Here is a 22,769-nt window from a genome sequence, read left to right on the forward strand (position 1 = left end):
AAACTCGTGGGTTGAGATAAAGACAGTTTAATAGGTAAAGCAAAAGCCGCGTGCACAAGCAAAGCAAAGCAAGGAATTCATTCACCACTTCCCATGGGCAGGCAGGTGTTCAGCCATCCCCAGGAAAGCAGGGCTCTATCACGCGTAACGGTTACTTGGGAAGACAAACGCCATTGCTCCGAACGCCGCCGCCCCCCCCCCTCCTCTTCCTCCAAGCTCCTTATAAACTGAGCATGACGTCATATAGTATGGAATACCCCTTTGGTCAGTTTGGGTCACCTGTCCTGTCTGTGTCTCCTCCCAACTCCTTGTCCACCCCCAGCCATCCCGCTGGCAGGGCAGTGCAAGAAGCAGAAAAGGCCTTGGCCTCGTGTAAACACTGCTCAACAATAAGTCCATAGAACAAAAACATCTCTATATTATCAATGCTGTCTCCACCACAAATCCAAAACGTATCCCCACACTAGCTACTATGAAGAAAAATCAATCCTCTCAGCTGAAACCAGGACACTAAGCATATGAGTACCATCAGTCTACTTAAGCCTGATGTTGAAGTTCTTCTGCACCCCCAAATTAAGAATTGTAGCTAACAATTAGTCTCCTATAGCTACTAGCTATACTGACACATAGAACAACTTAAGAACAAGCTAGATATTTTTAGAGGTTTAAATGGAGAGCATTTTGCTCTATGCCAGTTGTGAGCAGAATTGCCAAATTCTGTTCTTTCCTCAGTTGTGTTGTCAGAAAGAGCTGAATATTTTACCAGATTTCCAATGATGTGTTCAAAGCAGAAGGGGTTTTTTTTCCTTTTTTGTTTGTTGATTGCTTGAGAAGACCCCTAGGCAGTCTGCTGTGTAGAAGCCTTTTGGAGTTGATTCATCACAAGTTTTAGATGCCAATTTCACTTACATTGGGCTGTGCATCCAGGAAACCGCTGCCTGGCGGTGAATTTAATTTTCTCTAAAGACATACTGGAAATGTACTCCAAATGAGCTACAGACTTTTGCTGTTGTGCTTTTGAACCAGGAAGCAACTAAACTTTGCCAAGAAATTCTGTTCTGGGTCACCTGATACTGGAGTCACACTTTTGAGTTTTTGATTCTTTGAGCATTCTGGATTCATCAAGTTCTAGTTTGGGGACAAACTCAGTTCTGTGATCATATAACTATTCCCAAACTTCTATTTTTTTTATTAGGAAGTATCTAGGTATCAAGGAGAGCTGGTATAGCTATCCTCACTAAGCAAAACTCAGTCCTGAAAGACAGTATCCGCAAGAAAAACTTCTGTTTGCTTGTTTGCATTTACCATCTGCAACTGAATCTTCTCTTCTGGTAATCTCTGAAAAGCAACATAGTTTTATTATTTTTGATGGTAAAAATACAACTATATTGTTTCCCACCTTTATCAGCACTAGCAAGCACAGCAAGTATTGACGTATTTGGTGACTCAGTATAGACAAAACAGTACTTGAAAGTGCCAGGAAAAAGAAGGGAGTTAAAATGGCCCAAGAACAGATAACAATAAACCAAACTATTCACAGTCATCCCAGGTTCTCTGAAATGGCTGGGCAGTAGAAGACTGATGGCCTCTGTGTTAATATTCAGCTGCTAGAACTGAAGCTGGAACCAAGCAGACCTGGGATCACAAGTGCTGCATCTGTGTATCACCTGGACCTCTCCAGTGCAGTAGGCATGGTGTCCTGCACTAGCTAAGTATTTTCAATGTCTCTGTCTGGTGTACTGAAGTAATCTAGAACTGAAGCAACAAAGGCCATGGTGAGAGGTGGAGAGGCCAACTACCAAATGGAAAAGTACTGTAATCCTCTTTGTGCACCTGACAACATGGGGAGAATATTGTGTTGCAATATATTCCTCTACCCTGGTGTTTTACATAGCTCCTTGGGGACAGGTAACTCAAAAACCTCCCCCTAGGGATTATACTGCAACTTATATCTTCTTCCCAGCTCCCTTCTCAGCTGAAACAGTCTGATTCACAGCAACTATTCCCCGCTCCACAGAAGAAAAACTGTTGAGCAGGTGTCCTCTCAAAAAGGCCAGTCTGCTGGGCTCTCTGCCTCTCATAACTAAGGAACATGGTGTTAGCCTGGGAGTGGGAGTGATGAGGTCCATAATGCAATCAAGCCACTGAAAGCTTCCTACTGTGGGCTTTTTACATCTGTTCTGCTGCTGCTCAGCAATGCCTGGTAAAAGGAAATCTGCCTTACATTCAAGCTTCAAGTTCAAGCTTCTCAGCTGGCACTGTTTCTCTGTTGCTTTTCCTTCGGCTTTCACCTAGCACCTTCTGTGGTGAATGCTCTAAGCTAAGTGAGGAAGGCGTTCAGAGCAGAGTGTCTCTATTTTGCAGAAACCAGGTTCCAGCGCCTTCCCAATCTCACCTTCCTATGCAGCAGGAGACAGAGGGCTGCAGAGAATGCTGAAAACTCCCTGGCTTTCTTAGGAAAGACTGAATAGTTGCCCAATAGAATTGCTGGGTTTTCCCAAAAAAAACACATCTGCTGTGAGCTGATCATGTGAGAACCTGGCAGGCCTACAAAAAATGGCTTAATCTGCTAGAACACCTTGTACAGGTGTACACCTGCTATCAGCCAGCCACTGTGACAAGCTTGCAACAGAATGTCTGCACCATGCCCAGGTCCAACACCAGGGTAACTGGGAACCAACAGATTTAGAGCCAGGGGGTTGTTGTTTAATACATAAGCATGTCAGAAAGAAGAAACTGAAGTTACAGTTTTCCTTCCAGCAGGATGAGTTATCTGGGAATGCTTACCTGAATGTCCATAGGGAACAACCTCTGCTGGTGTGCCTAAAATATTATGCAAAGATAATGTAGATTAATATCCATCATGAGTATGCATTTCTTGCTGCCAGTCCTAGCCAATGCAACTCTACTGAAATCAGTGTGGTTGTGTAGAAGTGGCAAGGTAGATTCCAATTCTAACTCATTCAGGAGGGCAGCTCAGTTGCGGGTTATGCAGTTTGGAAGTGGGAAACATTAACAGACTATTGACACCCCCATATTTCATCTATCTCAATATCTGGAGTCAGGTAGAATCATACTCCTGTGGACAAATTAGATCTCCTAATGTCAGTTTAGATGAGCTGCTCTTACATCTGGGCTAAGATCAATTTCAGACATTAATTAAATGATTAAAGCATTAACTTTTTTACATCCATGGTGCTATACCACAAGCTGATAGCTATTTCTGTCTGTTGACATAGCACTTTTTTTTTAATCTACATTGCACTTATTTTTCATTTTTCCTTTGGAAGGAAAGGAAAAGCCTCAAGAACAAGATCCAAGGTGTGGTCCTCGCTGATGATCTCCGGCCAGCACTGAGGGCTGACTGCAGACCCTGTAAGTAGTGGCTGCAATAGATACTGTCAAAACTCTTTTGCTGCATTTCAACAGCAACTGTGCAGACCCAGGCAGCAGGACCTCTCCCAGAACAGTAGATTTTGCTATTCTCCTGGTTTGACTCTAACCACAGGGCATGGCTGAATGTTAGTATTACTAACATTCATTTTGTAGGAAATGCCTTTCCTACAGCCAAATTCTGACTGGTCCTTTTCCTATGTCTACACATGTTTATATACCTTTGTTCAGGAGTCAAACCAAAGAACGCCAGAAATTATCCTTTTCTTTTTGATTATATTGGTCGTCTCTAGTAAAAACCGATACTGTTGTCACTTGGTCCTACCTCCAAATAATTGGCCTTCAGTCTTCTGTCTTCCTAAATCTTCCTCATCACTGTCTGGATAGAGAAAGTGTTTTTTCATCAGATTAAAGAAAAACGTGCCAGCAGTATCAGGAACAGCAGCACTCCAGTTCTTTGCTCATAATATAATAACAGCAGTGGAATATGTAGGTAAAAGAAAAAAAAAAAGAAAATCAAAGCTTTGAAATGCAAGGATCATTATCAACTGCTCTCTCCAAAGCTGGCTGAATAGGAAAAAAAGCCAGCAAAATCTGATGATGGATTAATTTGTATAAAGGGGTGTAGAGAGAAAGTTCTTATTTTAAACACATACATCATCAGCACTGCCAATTAGTTCAAAAGTTTTATTTCTAAATGCCACTCATTTTATCTCAATCAGCTAGTGGCTTTCTGTGGCAGAATAAGCCAGTATCAGCATTATCACTTCCATGTTGCCTGTCACTGCTTAGTCTCTCTCATCTTCCATGAATGAAATGGTCTAGTGGCAGCCAAAGTGACTTTTGATACACTGTTGATGTTTGCTAATAAGAAAAGAAATGCTAGAGAAGTACTATACCATTGCCAGCTACTACTGTGCATTGACTATTCTTTACCTCCTGCTATAGCACAGGCTTCAGCTAGACCATAAACGCACTGAAGATCATAGAAGTTATGATCTTATATTTGGGAAGAAATCTTGCAGCAGATTTCTACATTTCTGAAACCTCCAACTTCCACAACAGTGGGAGGCAGCCACTATTTTGCTATGAATCTAGAGGTGCTGATTATTTTCTATGTTCTCTCTTTTGCACAATTTCTTACTTTTTTCAGAGTTCTGAGAATTGCTACTGTATTCCTGCAAATCTCCTATGTGAATCTCTTTTGAACTATGAACATGCAATCTGACTAAATTATGTGTCAGGGAAAAATAAAATAAATCCTTTTTACTTTGTGTATCTTCATCTGTGGACTCATGGGATGAGTTTTCAGCCTTTTTTTCCCCTTGAGAAAGCATGAGATTCCTTTCCAGTCTCTTCAGGGGTTTCAATTTTTCATCTGTTTTAAATATATGAGAAAAAATATTAGAAACAACTATTTACAATTTCTCTTTTACAATGACAGATTCCACAATCCTTTATTAAAGGTTGTCTCACAGGAAAGCAGACCCTTAGTCTTCTTTCAGCTGTGTTTTTCACACATAAGGAATGGTACAAAGCATTACAAATGAAAGCATCATATACATTACTGTTTAGACTTCCTTTAATGGTTCTGGTAAATGCCAAAAGTTTCATATTCTGGCCTTTAATCTACCCATAATGCTATCCCTGTGAAAATTCCCACTCCCTAAAACAACAGCAGCTGAAACATAAAGGTGTTTAGCTGAAGAAAAGTTCACCATTCCCTGGGCTACGTCTCCCTTCACCCCTGTGGTTTCTGCTGGGCTCCCTGTGTTTACACCACAGGGCCAGATCCCTCTTGTGGCACAGCAGCAGAGCCCTCAAAGCCAGCTAGGCCAAACCACGCAGGAGGAGAAACCTGCAGGGTGCTGGCTCCTGGGTCAGGCAGTGAAGTGAAGTGCTCCTGGCTTGTGTGGCTGCAGGTGGTTCTTAACAGCTTCAAATTCAGTTTCTTATTGCACAACTGAGCCAATGAGAAGTGCAGTGGAGTCTATTTGTATCTTGCCAGGCTCAGCACCCTGAGTGGCATCCTCTATTCATTCCTTTTAGTTACTGCTACATGTGCTGCTAGGGTGATTTACAAAAATATTTTCATCAGCTCAGCTCGGATTTCTTACCGCTATGAAAGCGCAGAGAGGTCCAGGCTGGCTGGATAACAGTCCATGCAAAACAGTATCATGACTGTCATTGAATCCAGCTAGACAGGAAAAACTGGGACACCACTTTAAGTCAGAGAAATTTCTGTGGCATCATCATCCTGTCACCGAAATCCGGGAATAAACCTCGTAACACCAATGTAGTGTTAAAAGGCAGGCATTCTTTATTGCAGCGCTGGATGCACGGGGGATAGCTCCACCCAACGTGCATACCAGGTAATCGCCAACATACAGGTTATATAGAATCAAAATATACATATTCATTATTTTCCCGAGAAAAGGTGATTCTATGATAATCATTTCTAGGATTCATTTGCATATTCTCCTCCCCATCACGCATGCTCAGTGATTTGAGTCGGTGGTCCTCAGGGGTCTCTGGTGGTCGTCAGTGGTCTTGCACCTGTGTCCGCTGGATGACCCCCTTCGTGCAGGCATGCGCAGTACCCTTGTTGTGCAGGTACATCTGCACCTGTCCTTACTTCATAAGATTGATATTCCCGGGCCTATTGTCCGGTTGGGTAGGGACTGTACAAAAAACATAGCAGCATTGTATCTTGACACGGTCATCTTGCCACTTGCCATGGTTAGTTAGCTTCATTACCTATTACTTTGGTTACAATCTACGGCCCCCTATCCTACGGTTACATTTCCCCCCTTTGGAAGTTTTGAAATAATAACTTTTCAATACTTCCACTCATATTTTCCTATCCTAGACACATTACAGATGTTCTTAAACTTGTAACCATAGAATTTACACCCCAATGTGTCTGTTCATTTTTCTCTTTTGCAAGTTCTAACATAACTTATGGAGTTACTATTACCTGATTTTCTGGTGTTACCCACCATCCTTCCGCATTTTGGGATGCCTTTAAATGCTCTGCCAATTGTTCATCTAGTTTACTATATCTTGCTTTTAAATTTGGAATTTTTACCTGTTTCACTGGTACTAGTGCAAGGATACCTTGTTCAGCAGCCTCTTTTGCAGTTTTATCCACCAACCGATTACCTATATTGACAGCCGTCTGACCAAATTGATGAGCCTTTCAATGCATTACGGCCACTTCCTTTGGTTTCTGCACATCTTGTAGGAGTTGAAGAACTTCCTCCTTATGCCTTATCAGTGATCCTTGGGCTGATAACAGTCCTCTTTCTTTCCAGATAGCTCCATGAGCGTGGATCACATCAAATGCATATTTGGAATCCGTCCATATGTTTACTCTTTTCCCTTCTGCCATCCGTAAGGCCTGCTTTAGCGCCACCAATTCTGTTTTCTGCACTGATGTATTTGCAGGTAGCGTCCCTGACTCCAATAGCTTGGTGGTGGTAACAACAGCATACCCAGCCATTCGCCTTCCTTCTTGCACGAAACTGCTTCCATCCGCAAACAGCTCCAGATCAGGATCCTTCAAGGGTTCGTCCTTCAGGTCCGGTCTGCTGGAATAAACTTGTTCAATGGTTAGCAGGCAATCATGTTCCAATTTCTCAGTAGGATTTTCTGTTGACAGGAACATTGCTGGATTTACAATTGCTGTGGTTTTTAATTCCACATCATCTTGTTCCAATAGGACAACCTGGTATTTCAACATTCTGCTAGGGGATAACCAGTGACCCCCCTTTTGTTCTAAGACAGTTATTACCATGTGCGGTACATATACCACTATCTTTTGGCCCATAGTCAGTTTTCGGGCTTCCTGAATCAGCAGCACCGTTGCTGCCACGGCACACAAACATCCCAGCCATCTTTTACTCACGGTGTCAAGTTGTTTGGAGAAGTACCCCACCAGTCGCTTCCAAGATCCCAGCCGTTGCGCCAGTACTCCAAGGGCCAGATGTTGCCTTTCATGCACAAACAGCTCAAAAGGTTTGGTTAGATCAGGTAAACCCAATGCAGGGGCCATCATTAATGCCTTTTTGAGTTCTTTAAATGATTTATGGCATTCAGGTGTCCAAGTCAGGTATTGATCTTTAGATTCCTTCAGGGCTTCATATAGGGATTTCACATACAGTCCATAATTTAGAATCCAGAGTCTGCACCATCCAATCACTCCCAAAAAGGCTCTCAGTTCCTTTGGGCTGTTAGGTTTGGGGATCTGACAAATGGCTTCTTTCCTTTCGTTTCCCAATTGTCTCTGTCCTTGTGATATCTCAAATCCCAAATAAATCACTGCTTCTTTCCCTATCTGGGCCTTGTTTCTGGAGACTCTATATCCTCCTTGGCCCAGGAAATTCAATAAACTGACAGTCATTTCAAAACATGTTTCTTTACCTTCTGCTGCTATCAGGATGTCATCCACATACTGTAGTAATATGCCTTCTCCTTGATTCTGTTTCTTCCACATTTCTAACTCTTTTGCCAACTGATTTCCAAATAGTGTAGGGCTATTTTTAAATCCTTGTGGAAGCACAGTCCACGTTAGTTGCATCTTCCGTCCTGTAGCAGGACTTTGCCACTCAAAAGCAAATATGCTTTGACTTTTTGTATCCAGAGGTATGCAAAAGAAGGCATCCTTTAAATCCAGCACAGTAAACCATTTATGTTCCTCCTTCAAAGATGTCAGTAAAGTGTATGGATTGGCCACTACTGGGCGTATATCTTGAACTATCTGATTTACGGCCCTCAGATCCTGAACCAATCAGTATTCCTTACCTCCTGATTTCCTTACTGGTAATATAGGGGTATTGTATTCAGATTCACATTCTACTAACAGCCCATATTCTAAAAATTTTATAATTAATTCCTCTAATCCCTTCTGAGCCTCCCACTTAATAGGATACTGTTTTTTTCTTACCGGCTTGGCTCCAGGTTTTAAAGTCACCTTTACCGGTTCTGCCAGTTTGGATCGTCCTGGAACTTGTCCATACCAGGGGGGTAACTGCATTGTCCACCGCTTCTGAAATCTGTTCCTCCTTGGAGGAATCCTGTAACATAAACACTCTCGCCTCTATGGCTTTGATTCTGGTATTAATCAGTAATCTGATTTCTCCATCTTTAAAAATTATTTGTGTGTCTAATTCGCTTAATAAATCTCATCCCAATAAAGGCAATGGACATTCAGGCATGTACAAAAATTGATGTGTTACCCACTGTTTTCCCAGCTTAAATTTTAATGGTTTCAAGAAAGGCCAGTTTTCTTTTCGCCCCGTCGCACCAACACCCTCTGCTGATTTATAGCTGAGTTTTGCTTTACATGTTTATTATTCTAGTCAAGATTGCCAGAATTTTTCCATCCCTTTGCATTTGTCTGACTTCTTTTTCTTTTTCTCTGTTGTTATACACAGTCCAGGCTACTTCAAGCATTTTACATAAGTCTCTGGACTCAGCCCCTTCCAGTTTCTGGAGTTTTTTCTAGGGCTGATTGGCCCATAAATATATAGGCCAATTGTATAGCTTCTTCTGTGGTGTTTTTTGTTTGCTTGAGGTTTTGTTTGTTTGGGTTTTGTTGTTTTGTTTTTTTTTTTCTCTGGGTCCAAATTAGTATATTTTCTCGCAGTCACCTTCAGTCTTTCCATAAAGGCTGAAGGGGATTCGTTTAGTTCTTGTCTTACTTCATATAATTTAGACCAATTAATTGCTTTTGGCATTGCATGTCTAACACCAAATAAAATCCACTTCTGATATCTAGTCAGCATCCCTCTGGGCCCCAGTTGATTAGGGTGCCACTCAGGATTTGTGGATGGAAAATTCTGATCCACTGTCCCTTGTATAATCCCATTAGCATGAGCTCCTTCCACTTGTTTTCTGGCCGTATTTAGTACCATTTTCTTTTCAGTGTCTTCCAACAAAGTATTCAATACTACTTTGAAATCCTCCCAATCGGGGTTCTGGGTTCTGATTATTGTTTCGACTACTTTGGCAACTCTTTCAAGATCATCTCGATAAGTGCCTGCAGTTTCTTTCCCTGGTCTTAAATCAGTTATTGAGAAGGGAACTTTTACCATTACCAGACCCTCATTACCAACTGCCTGTTGAAGAGGGGCCTGGAGGGGAGCTAATCCGTCTCCTCCCCCTCTTCCCCTTGTCCTCCCAGCAATCGGGCTGAATCCTTCCGCCTCCCCTTCCACAGGAGGGACGGAAGCATTATTGGCCCCCAGATTTTGATCCCCTCGATCATTTCCTAACCTTCAACGAGGTGCAACCAATCATTCAACATCATCATCTTCAAATTCACATTTAAAACACCGTTTACCAATATCACAAGCTGAGCAACCTTTTTTCAAATTTTTATCAGGTTCCTGCCCCTTTAATGCCATTATCGCAGAACTAGATGAAACCAATTCACATTGCCTTTGCCATTCCGGATGATTTCGCAGTATGAAAAACAAATCTACATATGCCATTTCATTCCATTTACCTTCCGTTTTACAAAATAGCATCAATTGCAAAATTGTGTTATACTGCAATGTCCCATTCTCCGGCCACTTTTCACCACTCTCTAAAGTATACAGTGGCCACCAGTGTTTACAATATTCAATTAACTGTTTCCGAGTCAGAGGATCAATATTTCCCAAATCCTTCCAGTGTTCCAGAATGCATCCCAGTGGTGTTTTTCGTGGGATTGATTTTTTACTCGGAAAAGTACCCATCTCCCAAGGACTCAGTGGTTGTGATTGTGCACTATCACAAGCACTAGTCAGAGGGGCCCTAACCCGTGTTAGAACTCCCTCAAGGATTTCTCTTGGTGCGGGCCTGTCCCACCACGGTGGTAAGAGAAATCTCAACCTTGGAGGCTTCCCCTCCCCTCTGGGCCCTGCTCCACAGGCTTTCGCCTAGCAGAGACTTTTTACCTGAGACGTCTCCCCAGCCCAACTCTGCGCAGCTTTCACCGCGCCTTACGAGCAGGCCTCCTGTGCTCCTAGTGTGGGCCTGTCCCAATGCGGGCCTGTCCCCGAGAGCCACGGGGCTCCTTGAATATTCAAATCAAATAAGAATGCCTTTACCTCTCCCAGGGGTCTTGCTCAGAGCTCTTCGGTCCGGGGATCGGAGGTTCTCCCCGAGAATTCCCCGGTGCCGGCTGGAGGTCCTGCGATCCCACGGATCCGTCGAGGTTCAGAAGCAGGGTCCCATCTGGGTCGCCAGAAACTGTCACCGAAGTCCGGGAATAAACCTCGAAACACCAATGTAGTGTTAAAAGGCAGGCATTCTTTATTGCAGCGCTGGATGCACGGGGGATAGCTCCACCCAACGTGCATACCAGGTAATCGCCAACATACAGGTTATATAGAATCAAAATATACATATTCATTATTTTCCCGAGAAAAGGTGATTCTATGATAATCATTTCTAGGATTCATTTGCATATTCTCCTCCCCATCACGCATGCTCAGTGATTTGAGTCGGTGGTCCTCAGGGGTCTCTGGTGGTCGTCAGTGGTCTTGCACCTGTGTCCGCTGGATGACCCCCTTCGTGCAGGCATGCGCAGTACCCTTGTTGTGCAGGTACATCTGCACCTGTCCTTACTTCATAAGATTGATATTCCCAGGCCTATTGTCCGGTTGGGTAGGGACTGTACAAAAAACATAGCAGCATTGTATCTTGACACGGTCATCTTGCCACTTGCCATGGTTAGTTAGCTTCATTACCTATTACTTTGGTTACAATCTACGGCCCCCTATCCTACGGTTACATTTCCCCCCTTTGGAAGTTTTGAAATAATAACTTTTCAATACTTCCACTCATATTTTCCTATCCTAGACACATTACAGATGTTCTTAAACTTGTAACCATAGAATTTACACCCCAATGTGTCTGTTCATTTTTCTCTTTTGCAAGTTCTAACATAACTTATGGAGTTACTATTACCTGATTTTCTGGTGTTACCCACCATCCTTCCGCATTTTGGGATGCCTTTAAATGCTCTGCCAATTGTTCATCTAGTTTACTATATCTTGCTTTTAAATTTGGAATTTTTACCTGTTTCACTGGTACTAGTGCAAGGATACCTTGTTCAGCAGCCTCTTTTGCAGTTTTATCCACCAACCGATTACCTATATTGACAGCCGTCTGACCAAATTGATGAGCCTTTCAATGCATTACGGCCACTTCCTTTGGTTTCTGCACATCTTGTAGGAGTTGAAGAATTTCCTCCTTATGCCTTATCAGTGATCCTTGGGCTGATAACAGTCCTCTTTCTTTCCAGATAGCTCCATGAGCGTGGATCACATCAAATGCATATTTGGAATCCGTCCATATGTTTACTCTTTTCCCTTCTGCCATCCGTAAGGCCTGCTTTAGCACCACCAATTCTGTTTTCTGCACTGATGTATTTGCAGGTAGCGTCCCTGACTCCAATAGCTTGGTGGTGGTAACAACAGCATACCCAGCCATTCGCCTTCCTTCTTGCACGAAACTGCTTCCATCCGCAAACAGCTCCAGATCAGGATCCTTCAAGGGTTCGTCCTTCAGGTCCGGTCTGCTGGAATAAACTTGTTCAATGGTTAGCAGGCAATCATGTTCCAATTTCTCAGTAGGATTTTCTGTTGACAGGAACATTGCTGGATTTACAATTGCTGTGGTTTTTAATTCCACATCATCTTGTTCCAATAGGACAACCTGGTATTTCAACATTCTGCTAGGGGATAACCAGTGACCCCCCTTTTGTTCTAAGACAGTTATTACCATGTGCGGTACATATACCACTATCTTTTGGCCCATAGTCAGTTTTCGGGCTTCCTGAATCAGCAGCACCGTTGCTGCCACGGCACACAAACATCCCAGCCATCTTTTACTCACAGTGTCAAGTTGTTTGGAGAAGTACCCCACCAGTCGCTTCCAAGATCCCAGCCGTTGCGCCAGTACTCCAAGGGCCAGATGTTGCCTTTCATGCACAAACAGCTCAAAAGGTTTAGTCAGATCAGGTAAACCCAATGCAGGGGCCATCATTAATGCCTTTTTGAGTTCTTTAAATGATTTATGGCATTCAGGTGTCCAAGTCAGGTATTGATCTTTAGATTCCTTCAGGGCTTCATATAGGGATTTCACATACAGTCCATAATTTAGAATCCAGAGTCGACACCACCCAATCATTCCCAAAAAGGCTCTCAGTTCCTTTGGGCTGTTAGGTTTGGGGATCTGACAAATGGCTTCTTTCCTTTCGTTTCCCAATTGTCTCTGTCCTTGTGATATCTCAAATCCCAAATAAATCACTGCTTCTTTCCCTATCTGGGCCTTGTTTCTGGAGACTCTATATCCTCCTTGGCCCAGGAAATTCAATAAACTGACAGTCATTTCAAAACATGTTTCTTTACCTTCTGCTGCTATCAGGATGTCATCCACATACTGTAGTAATATGCCTTCTCCTTGATTCTGTTTCTTCCACATTTCTAACTCTTTTGCCAACTGATTTCCAAATAGTGTAGGGCTATTTTTAAATCCTTGTGGAAGCACAGTCCACGTTAGTTGCATCTTCCGTCCTGTAGCAGGACTTTGCCACTCAAAAGCAAATATGCTTTGACTTTTTGTATCCAGAGGTATGCAAAAGAAGGCATCCTTTAAATCCAGCACAGTAAACCATTTATGTTCCTCCTTCAAAGATGTCAGTAAAGTGTATGGATTGGCCACTACTGGGCGTATATCTTGAACTATCTGATTTACGGCCCTCAGATCCTGAACCAATCAGTATTCCTTACCTCCTGATTTCCTTACTGGTAATATAGGGGTATTGTATTCAGATTCACATTCTACTAACAGCCCATATTCTAAAAATTTTATAATTAATTCCTCTAATCCCTTCTGAGCCTCCCACTTAATAGGATACTGTTTTTTTCTTACCGGCTTGGCTCCAGGTTTTAAAGTCACCTTTACCGGTTCTGCCAGTTTGGATCGTCCTGGAACTTGTCCATACCAGGGGGGTAACTGCATTGTCCACCGCTTCTGAAATCTGTTCCTCCTTGGAGGAATCCTGTAACATAAACACTCTCGCCTCTATGGCTTTGATTCTGGTATTAATCAGTAATCTGATTTCTCCATCTTTAAAAATTATTTGTGTGTCTAATTCGCTTAATAAATCTCATCCCAATAAAGGCAATGGACATTCAGGCATGTACAAAAATTGATGTGTTACCCACTGTTTTCCCAGCTTAAATTTTAATGGTTTCAAGAAAGGCCAGTTTTCTTTTCGCCCCGTCGCACCAACACCCTCTGCTGATTTATAGCTGAGTTTTGCTTTACATGTTTATTATTCTAGTCAAGATTGCCAGAATTTTTCCATCCCTTTGCATTTGTCTGACTTCTTTTTCTTTTTCTCTGTTGTTATACACAGTCCAGGCTACTTCAAGCATTTTACATAAGTCTCTGGACTCAGCCCCTTCCAGTTTCTGGAGTTTTTTCTAGGGCTGATTGGCCCATAAATATATAGGCCAATTGTATAGCTTCTTCTGTGGTGTTTTTTGTTTGCTTGAGGTTTTGTTTGTTTGGGTTTTGTTGTTTTGTTTTTTTTTTTCTCTGGGTCCAAATTAGTATATTTTCTCGCAGTCACCTTCAGTCTTTCCATAAAGGCTGAAGGGGATTCGTTTAGTTCTTGTCTTACTTCATATAATTTAGACCAATTAATTGCTTTTGGCATTGCATGTCTAACACCAAATAAAATCCACTTCTGATATCTAGTCAGCATCCCTCTGGGCCCCAGTTGATTAGGGTGCCACTCAGGATTTGTGGATGGAAAATTCTGATCCACTGTCCCTTGTATAATCCCATTAGCATGAGCTCCTTCCACTTGTTTTCTGGCCGTATTTAGTACCATTTTCTTTTCAGTGTCTTCCAACAAAGTATTCAATACTACTTTGAAATCCTCCCAATCGGGGTTCTGGGTTCTGATTATTGTTTCGACTACTTTGGCAACTCTTTCAAGATCATCTCGATAAGTGCCTGCAGTTTCTTTCCCTGGTCTTAAATCAGTTATTGAGAAGGGAACTTTTACCATTACCAGACCCTCATTACCAACTGCCTGTTGAAGAGGGGTCTGGAGGGGAGTTAGTCCGTCTCCTCCCCCTCTTCCCCTTGTCCTCCCAGCAATCGGGCTGAATCCTTCCGCCTCCCCTTCCACAGGAGGGACGGAAGCATTATTGGCCCCCAGATTTTGATCCCCTCGATCATTTCCTAACCTTCAACGAGGTGCAACCAATCATTCAACATCATCATCTTCAAATTCACATTTAAAACACCGTTTACCAATATCACAAGCTGAGCAACCTTTTTTCAAATTTTTATCAGGTTCCTGCCCCTTTAATGCCATTATCGCAGAACTAGATGAAACCAATTCATATTGCCTTTGCCATTCCGGATGATTTCGCAGTATGAAAAACAAATCTACATATGCCATTTCATTCCATTTACCTTCCGTTTTACAAAATAGCATCAATTGCAAAATTGTGTTATACTGCAATGTCCCATTCTCCGGCCACTTTTCACCACTCTCTAAAGTATACAGTGGCCACCAGTGTTTACAATATTCAATTAACTGTTTCCGAGTCAGAGGATCAATATTTCCCAAATCCTTCCAGTGTTCCAGAATGCATCCCAGTGGTGTTTTTCGTGGGATTGATTTTTTACTCGGAAAAGTACCCATCTCCCAAGGACTCAGTGGTTGTGATTGTGCACTATCACAAGCACTAGTCAGAGGGGCCCTAACCCGTGTTAGAACTCCCTCAAGGATTTCTCTTGGTGCGGGCCTGTCCCACCACGGTGGTAAGAGAAGTCTCAACCTTGGAGGCTTCCCCTCCCCTCTGGGCCCTGCTCCACAGGCTTTCGCCTAGCAGAGACTTTTTACCTGAGACGTCTCCCCAGCCCAACTCTGCGCAGCTTTCACCGCGCCTTACGAGCAGGCCTCCTGTGCTCCTAGTGTGGGCCTGTCCCAATGCGGGCCTGTCCCCGAGAGCCACGGGGCTCCTTGAATATTCAAATCAAATAAGAATGCCTTTACCTCTCCCAGGGGTCTTGCTCAGAGCTCTTCGGTCCGGGGATCGGAGGTTCTCCCCGAGAATTCCCCGGTGCCGGCTGGAGGTCCTGCGATCCCACGGATCCGTCGAGGTTCAGAAGCAGGGTCCCATCTGGGTCGCCAGAAACTGTCACCGAAGTCCGGGAATAAACCTCGTAACACCAATGTAGTGTTAAAAGGCAGGCATTCTTTATTGCAGCGCTGGATGCACGGGGGATAGCTCCACCCAACGTGCATACCAGGTAATCGCCAACATACAGGTTATATAGAATCAAAATATACATATTCATTATTTTCCCGAGAAAAGGTGATTCTATGATAATCATTTCTAGGATTCATTTGCATATTCTCCTCCCCATCACGCATGCTCAGTGATTTGAGTCGGTGGTCCTCAGGGGTCTCTGGTGGTCGTCAGTGGTCTTGCACCTGTGTCCGCTGGATGACCCCCTTCGTGCAGGCATGCGCAGTACCCTTGTTGTGCAGGTACATCTGCACCTGTCCTTACTTCATAAGATTGATATTCCCGGGCCTATTGTCCGGTTGGGTAGGGACTGTACAAAAAACATAGCAGCATTGTATCTTGACACGGTCATCTTGCCACTTGCCATGGTTAGTTAGCTTCATTACCTATTACTTTGGTTACAATCTACGGCCCCCTATCCTACGGTTACAATCCCAGGACATCCTCTTTCCCTAAACAAAGAAGGGACACTTCCCCAGAAGCCGCCAAGTCAAACTAAAGTAAAATACTATCTTTGGCTCCCATTATCACCATACCTGACTTTTCTAAGCAGTGTTTCTAAACATTGTAGTTGTTCACTCATAATTACTTCCAAACATGTATCAGAGTTTTCAAACTGGTGTCAAGTCCCACTGGCACTGCAGTAATTTTAACAAAATAGCTGAGGAGCAGGTAGGACTCACCCTTTCCCTTGGAGCTGGGCAGCTGCCTATATCCCAATGGGTTGCTTGTCTTCAGCAAAAGGTAAAGAACAGCCATTGCCCTGACTTCTTTCTTCTCAATGACTTTCAGGCAGGCTGCACAGCCTCCAGGCAGGACACTGCAGCTGTTGAGGAGCTGAAAGAAATGTAAGTAAATAGCAAAGAGTCTTTCCAATAAAACATAGCCTGCAAAAACATACCCTGCTATACAATCAATGTGTTTCACCCCATCTGTGGGAAATGTAATTCTCTGCCCCTACTATGCAAGGGGAAGATCAGGGACAAAGAGTAATGCCAGAGCTGGAAAAAGAACGTAAACTCCAAACTCAGAGCAGAGACAAAAAAAACCCATGGTGTGTAATAGTTAACTATTTTAAGAGCTGGAGAAATATAGTGATAGGGTCTGAAAATAGACCTGCAGTATCTTACAGCAAAATGTCACTAACAATGGTTCTGCTTAGAAAATAGTGAGCTGAACTGATCCTGAGGAATTTATACAAAGCCAGGGTTTTTTTCACATGGAGAACAATGAAGTAAAAAGCAGAGGCCCGAGTCTCATTTATCTAAGTGCCCTTTTACAGCATTTAGCATGTTTTAGATAAGTTTTAGCATATCAAATAATTGGACTGTATGTTTTCTCTCCCCAAAGTATATCAAAGAAGTATAAAAGTATCTGTGTAACAATGTCTTACAAAGGATGCATGTTTCTTTAGTAACTTACATTGTGCTTTTCTTCAGTATTCAGGATAGGTGGGTCAGTGGTGGCTAAACATTTTACAAGTGATTCCCAGAAGGACTGGTTCATTTTCTCATGATTCTCCAAGTAATTGGCATCAGCAGTAAAAGCCCTCTGGAAAATGTCTGAGAGGAAAAACGAGCAAATCCCTGTGCAGCAGTAGAGGTGGGTTTGCACAGTAACGTTCCTGCAGTGCTCTGTGTAGGTGTGGTAACAGACATCAGACGCTGACATCAGCCTCTAACATGCTGCCCAACATCAGCAAGTTAGCCCATGGGAAGGAGAGTAGTGCTGTATTGTATAAAGCAACTCAGTCTGCCAGAAATCAGTAGAAAGACTCACTAGTCTGTACAAATTACTGATGTCTTTGTGATGCTATTGTCTGAGTTAGAGCAGCAGATTCCTAGCTCTTTAACGGGTGCTTATTCTGACAATGCCATTTTGCAGAGAGGCACAAAGACACAAAGGGCTGGATACCAAGGTATTGAGATAACTCATTAGGCATTTAATGCACAGCAAAAACTCCTTCATGCATTTAAATTCCCACAAGCACATGCCCAAGGCCTGATGAGAAGCCTGTGGAAGAGCTGCGAACTGACTGCTGGTCTCTTCTACATGCAAGATGATGGATGGAGGCAGTGTGTTTTCAGAGGAAACAAGTTTCACTACCACTCTAGCAAAAACTGTTGTGTAGTGTGAATGGGTGGTATGTGCTACCCTTACCTTGTTGTTCTTCAGTAAGATCTGGGACATTCAAGTTCTCCATCGCTGTGCCTGTTCAAAAGGGGAGAAAAAGCATATTTAGCAACAGATCTGTCTGACCTTCTCTATTTTTCTGTCTCACACTTGATTTTCTGCAAATATGGCGTCTTTCTCCCGCACTTTGGTTTTGAAATCACTTCTCTGTTGCAATGGCAGTTTCGCACCATGATTCATTTACCTTCCTAGGACCCATTCTCAACTCATCTGTGTGACTCTTGCTGAGCTGGCCTTTGGTTATTAAGAAAGAACAAAAGTCCGATTGTCACCGAAATCCGGGAATAAACCTCGTAACACCAATGTAGTGTTAAAAGGCAGGCATTCTTTATTGCAGCGCTGGATGCACGGGGGATAATTCCACCTAACGTGCATACCTAGCCTACGAACACGCACATATTTATATTCTCAATACACACATGGTCACAATTACATCACATAGTTACATAGTTACTTCATTATGATTGGTGTAAAACTTTCTCGCTTTGCTTTTAAAGCTATATACTTAAAGAAATTCAGAGAGCATGCCCAGTGAGGGGTGGTCGTACCTTGGAGGTGGGTAGTTTTTAGCATGGAGGTGTGTTTTGGTATTATAATGAGATTATAATGAACAAAGTTCACTCAAAGGACATGATTTTGACAGAAAATGAAATATTATTTGGCTCATGTACCAACCATGCAGTTTATCAGTTCCATGGTACATACCAACCTCTCAGGTTCTCATTCCTAAAATGTTTTTCTCATTCCTTATTACTGCTAATAATCTCATCTTGATCCCATCACCATGGTTAAAAAGTTAAACACATCCGTTACAATCCCCCCTTTGGAAGTTTTGAAATAATCACCTTTTCAATACTTCCACTATACTAATTATTTTCTATGTGTTGGAGGAAACTCTGGGATTGTTTGTTTATTTTGCTGTTTCACAACAGCTTGGATGATCATATGAGTGAGAGAAGTTTCACGAATAATTTGTTTTTTTCAGATGTGTTAACCGATTCATCATTTTCCAAGTTATGATATATAATATTATTGACAAGATCATACTGATCAAAACCAATGTTAAAAGAATCACGATGGGGCGACACAACTTGTTTAGGATGCCTGTAGCAGTAGGCGACCATCCGAAAAGTGTGTCCCACCATTTAAGTTCTGCATCTCTCTGCACTCTTTCAAAGACTCGATGTATTTCTTTCCCATTATGATGAACAGTTATTAGGGTTTTCGTTAGGATGAACCTCAAAATGGCAAATATTTTGTTTAGTGTCCAAACAAATATTTTGTGCCTTAATTGCATTATCTTCACAGACAAATCCTTGTTGTTCTCATACGATGCAAGATTCCAAATTAACAGTTTGCCATTTTTCATTCATCTTTCGGGCCCATACTCTGTGCTCGGAAGGATAGAGTATAGTTCCGTTATGGTTTATCCCTAATGCAATGATGGGATAAATTGAGTATTTAGTAGCATTAGATATAGTGAGCACAAAAGTTGTAGCTGCGTTTGTAACAGGATCATAAGTAAAGTTTACCAGGCTCCACCAGGACTGGAGTTGTTTCTCAAAATCAGTAGCACTGTCCTAAATTATTTTCCTAATTTCAGTAGGGAGAGTGCCTTCTTCGCCTTCTCTTATAATTGAGGCAGCCACCGACTGCATCCATAATTGAGCCTGAATGCAACTGAGAGCCAAGGAGAGGTTATTTTGGATCACCCCAAGTGCGTCCGTAATTAACTCGTGGTCCCTTACATTTATTCTTTCCCATGTGGGTAATACACTTGACAACAGCCACTGGTTAGTTCCTAAAGCCAGTAAAGAGGATCGTAAAGGTTGTTATAATCTAGCCAAATCACTAATTGAGGCTGTCAATTTGTTCATTATTACTTCTGAATCAATGCTATTTAAAACTCCCAATCCTGTTCCCAAAACACCGGTCAAGTCTCTTTGTGTTCTTTTCGTAGTAAGAGTTCGTTTTTGTAGCCAGGTTGTCCACCCCTCATATGAGATTTTTAAGAAAGGTGAACAAGCTGGTTGAATATCTGAAACATTGTTTTGCATTGACAATTCAACTTGTTTGAGAGACCATGCCGGGTTAAACAACATTTGTTGCAAGCCTGTATTTCTGATCACGTATGGTCCAATTTCAAAGATTTTCGGGTTAAGCGCAACAATTGGTTGGGTAGTAGGTATTATAACGTCTATTTTAAGTTCTCCCCAGTATTTGGTGTTATTTTTACCACATATCACTTTACGGGAGTATTGTACAGTAGTCAAATTTAACCAACAGTCTAAATTTTGATCTTTACACAAAATAGGGCCATGTGATCCATTTTCATAACTGTTTATAGGTTCAATGCGAGATTTAGTGATTAATCTGCATCTTATTGTGATGTCATTCCCTTGTGGTACCATAAAAGAGGGGGTGACTTCACTTTTACTAGTTAACGTAAAAAGGGTATCTGTGCCAGCGTGCGTGACTATTGCAACAAGCATCACTAGGGGTTTAGTTACAACATTTATCTTGAATTTGAATGTAAGGCCTCGTAATCTTCCTGTCAATGGGTTAGGTCGCCAATTGCATATCACATAAACTGGCTTAGTCAAAGTAAAATTGTGCCAACAATCTCCTTGTTCCTTAATACAGAATTTGGTGATTTCAACATTATTGGTACTAGGGTCTAAGGAGTAATTACCGACATTCTGCTGGCGGCAACACGTAATGAGAGAATCTTGTTTGTTACATTTCCATTCTGTGGTGGGACAGAGTCTCGTTGTAAGATTAGAACTAGGGTCTAATAGATTTCCGGTGATGGTAACTGAAGAAGCTTTCTCATGAAGAGATCCTTCCATCTTTCTGCATCCTACTTGGATTTTTTTCTCCAATTGTTCCTGTTAAGACACGGACCCAGTCCTTTCTGTCCCATTCCCACTCAGGTGGGTGGTAAACTTCAGATTCATGCATTACCACAGTGGCTAAATTTGGGGAACGGTCTTTGAGATATGGTCCCATCATAGCTTGGGACCATGGCCATTCTGTATTTCTTTGGCTACAGATCAGCGACAAAACACAAAAAAGTGTTATTAACCCAATCAAACAATTCATAATATTCATAGTTCAACACATAACATGCAAACCCTTTATAAGTTTTCCATTTTGAAAACCAGTTCTTTTAGCTTTCCAGTTCCCTGTCAAATTTTCTACACAGTCTGAGTTTCAAAGGTCTTTTTTGCATAGATGTCCACTGCTCTGACGGTGCCTTCTTTACTCGAGTATAATGAATCCACGGCTCCACTCCTTCTACCTTAACTGCGGTATAAGTTGTCAACAGTACCTGGAAGGGTCCTTTCCACTTTTCTTGGAGTGGTTCAGAACTCCATGTTCTTATATACACAAAGTCACCCGGCTGGTATGGATGTACAGGCGTATCAAGAGCAAGCGGTCTGGTCAGCACAATATATCTTCTGAGCGCTTCGAGGGTCTTTCCTAAAGAAATCAGATATGTTTTCAAATCTGTTTCCCCTGTTACTCTCATGTCCCCTGGGATTAAAGGAGTTTGGTAGGGTTTGCCATATAATATTTCATATGGACTTACACCGTCTTTAGATCTTGGTTGGATTCTTATTCTTAACAGAGCTAATGGCAAGGCCTGTGGCCATTTCAGAGATGTTTCTTGGCAAATTTTACTCATTTGTCTTTTCAAGGTCTGATTCATTCTTTCAATCTTCCCGCTTGATTGCGGTCTCCAGGGAGTGTGTAAGTCCCATTTTATTCCCAGAATTTTACTTACTTGCTGGACTATTTCTGCTACAAAATGTGGTCCTCTATCAGAAGAAATGCCCAATGGTACCCCAAACCTTGGTATTATATCTTTTAACAATATTTTAACCACTTCTCTCGCTTTGTTGGTGCGACAAGGAAAAGCCTCTGGCCATCCAGAAAACGTATCAATCGGTACCAGCAGATATCTATACCCATTTTGTCTGGGTAATTCAGAAAAATCGATTTGCCAATAATCTCCTGGGGAATTACCCTGCTTTGTTACTCCTAAAGGTGCTTTCCTCTGGTTTAAAGGATTATTTTTAAGACAGATCGGGCACTTAGCTATTATTGACTTAATTATTCCTGTCATTCCTACGCACACTATAAATGTTTTCAAATTTGTAACCATAGCATCTACACCCCAATGCGTCTGCTCATGTTGCTCTTTTGTAAGTTTCAACATAATTTGTGGGGTCACTATTACCTGATTTTCTGGTGTTACCCACCATCCTTCTGCATTTTGGGATGCCTTTAAATGCTCTGTCAATTTTTTGTCTAATTTACCATATCTTACTTTTACATTTGGAATTTTTACCTGTTTTACTGGTACCAGTGCAAGGATACCTCGTTCTGCAGCCTCTTTTGCAGCTTTATCCGCCAACCGATTACCTATATTGACAGCCGTCTGACCAAATTGATGAGCTTTGCAATGCATTACGGCCACTTCCTTTGGTTTTTGCACATCTTGCAGGAGCTGAAGAATTTCCTCCTTATGTCTTATAGGTGATCCTTGGGCTGATAACAGCCCTCTTTCTTTCCATATGGCTCCATGAGCATGGATTACACCAAATGCATATTTGGAGTCAGTCCATATGTTTACTCTTTTCCTTTCGGCCATTCGTAAGGCCTGCTTCAGCGCCACCAATTCTGCTTTCTGTGCTGATGTATTTGCAGGTAGTGTCCCTGACTCCAATATTTTGTCGATGGTGACAACAGCATACCCGGCCATTCGCCTTCCTTCTTGCACAAAACTGCTTCCATCCGTGAACAGTTCCAGATCAGGATTCTCCAAGGGTTCGTCCTTCAGGTCCGGTC

At 42.3% G+C, this 22,769-nt stretch overlaps 1 protein-coding gene and 1 long non-coding RNA gene across 4 annotated transcripts; one reads left to right on the forward strand and one right to left on the reverse strand.

The window, feature by feature from the left end:
* Nucleotides 1-1,237: 1,237 nt before the first annotated feature.
* LOC142603135 (uncharacterized) lies at nt 1,238-18,148 on the reverse strand. 3 transcript variants are annotated; one of them, XM_075761959.1, is made up of 8 exons: nt 18,100-18,148; nt 17,883-17,933; nt 17,145-17,284; nt 16,406-16,559; nt 4,664-4,771; nt 3,719-3,772; nt 2,788-2,823; nt 1,238-1,338 (listed from the first exon to the last, which is right to left on the reverse strand). In XM_075761959.1, exons 2-8 carry the CDS (start codon nt 17,923-17,925, stop codon nt 1,238-1,240), a joined length of 636 nt encoding a protein of 211 aa, XP_075618074.1. In that variant the 5' UTR covers nt 17,926-17,933; nt 18,100-18,148. The 3 variants fall into 3 exon arrangements, with proteins under 3 accessions (XP_075618074.1, XP_075618073.1, XP_075618076.1); XM_075761958.1 differs by lacking the exon at nt 18,100-18,148 and having other exon boundaries at nt 17,883-18,026; XM_075761961.1 differs by lacking the exons at nt 1,238-1,338; nt 18,100-18,148 and having other exon boundaries at nt 2,162-2,823; nt 17,883-18,026.
* LOC142603136 (uncharacterized) lies at nt 2,819-18,179 on the forward strand. Its single transcript, XR_012837003.1, has 3 exons — nt 2,819-3,375; nt 17,162-17,324; nt 18,108-18,179. It is a non-coding gene; the product is annotated as an uncharacterized LOC142603136 (long non-coding RNA).
* Nucleotides 18,180-22,769: the final 4,590 nt, after the last annotated feature.

This window comes from Balearica regulorum, chromosome 10, assembly GCF_011004875.1.
Source record: "Balearica regulorum gibbericeps isolate bBalReg1 chromosome 10, bBalReg1.pri, whole genome shotgun sequence".
Lineage (NCBI taxonomy): Eukaryota > Metazoa > Chordata > Aves > Gruiformes > Gruidae > Balearica > Balearica regulorum.

Bases quoted from the DNA above. Each gene is read 5' to 3' on its own strand.
- LOC142603135 (XM_075761959.1), bottom strand. From the start codon at position 17,925: ATGGAGAACTTGAATGTCCCAGATCTTACTGAAGAACAACAAG. The intron at 16,560-17,144 runs GTAAGTTACTAA...CATTTCTTTCAG, and splicing joins ATACTGAAGAAAAGCACAAT to CTCCTCAACAGCTGCAGTGT. The intron at 2,824-3,718 runs GTAGGACCAAGT...ATAATATTTTAG, and splicing joins TGAAGGCCAATTATTTGGAG to GCACACCAGCAGAGGTTGTT.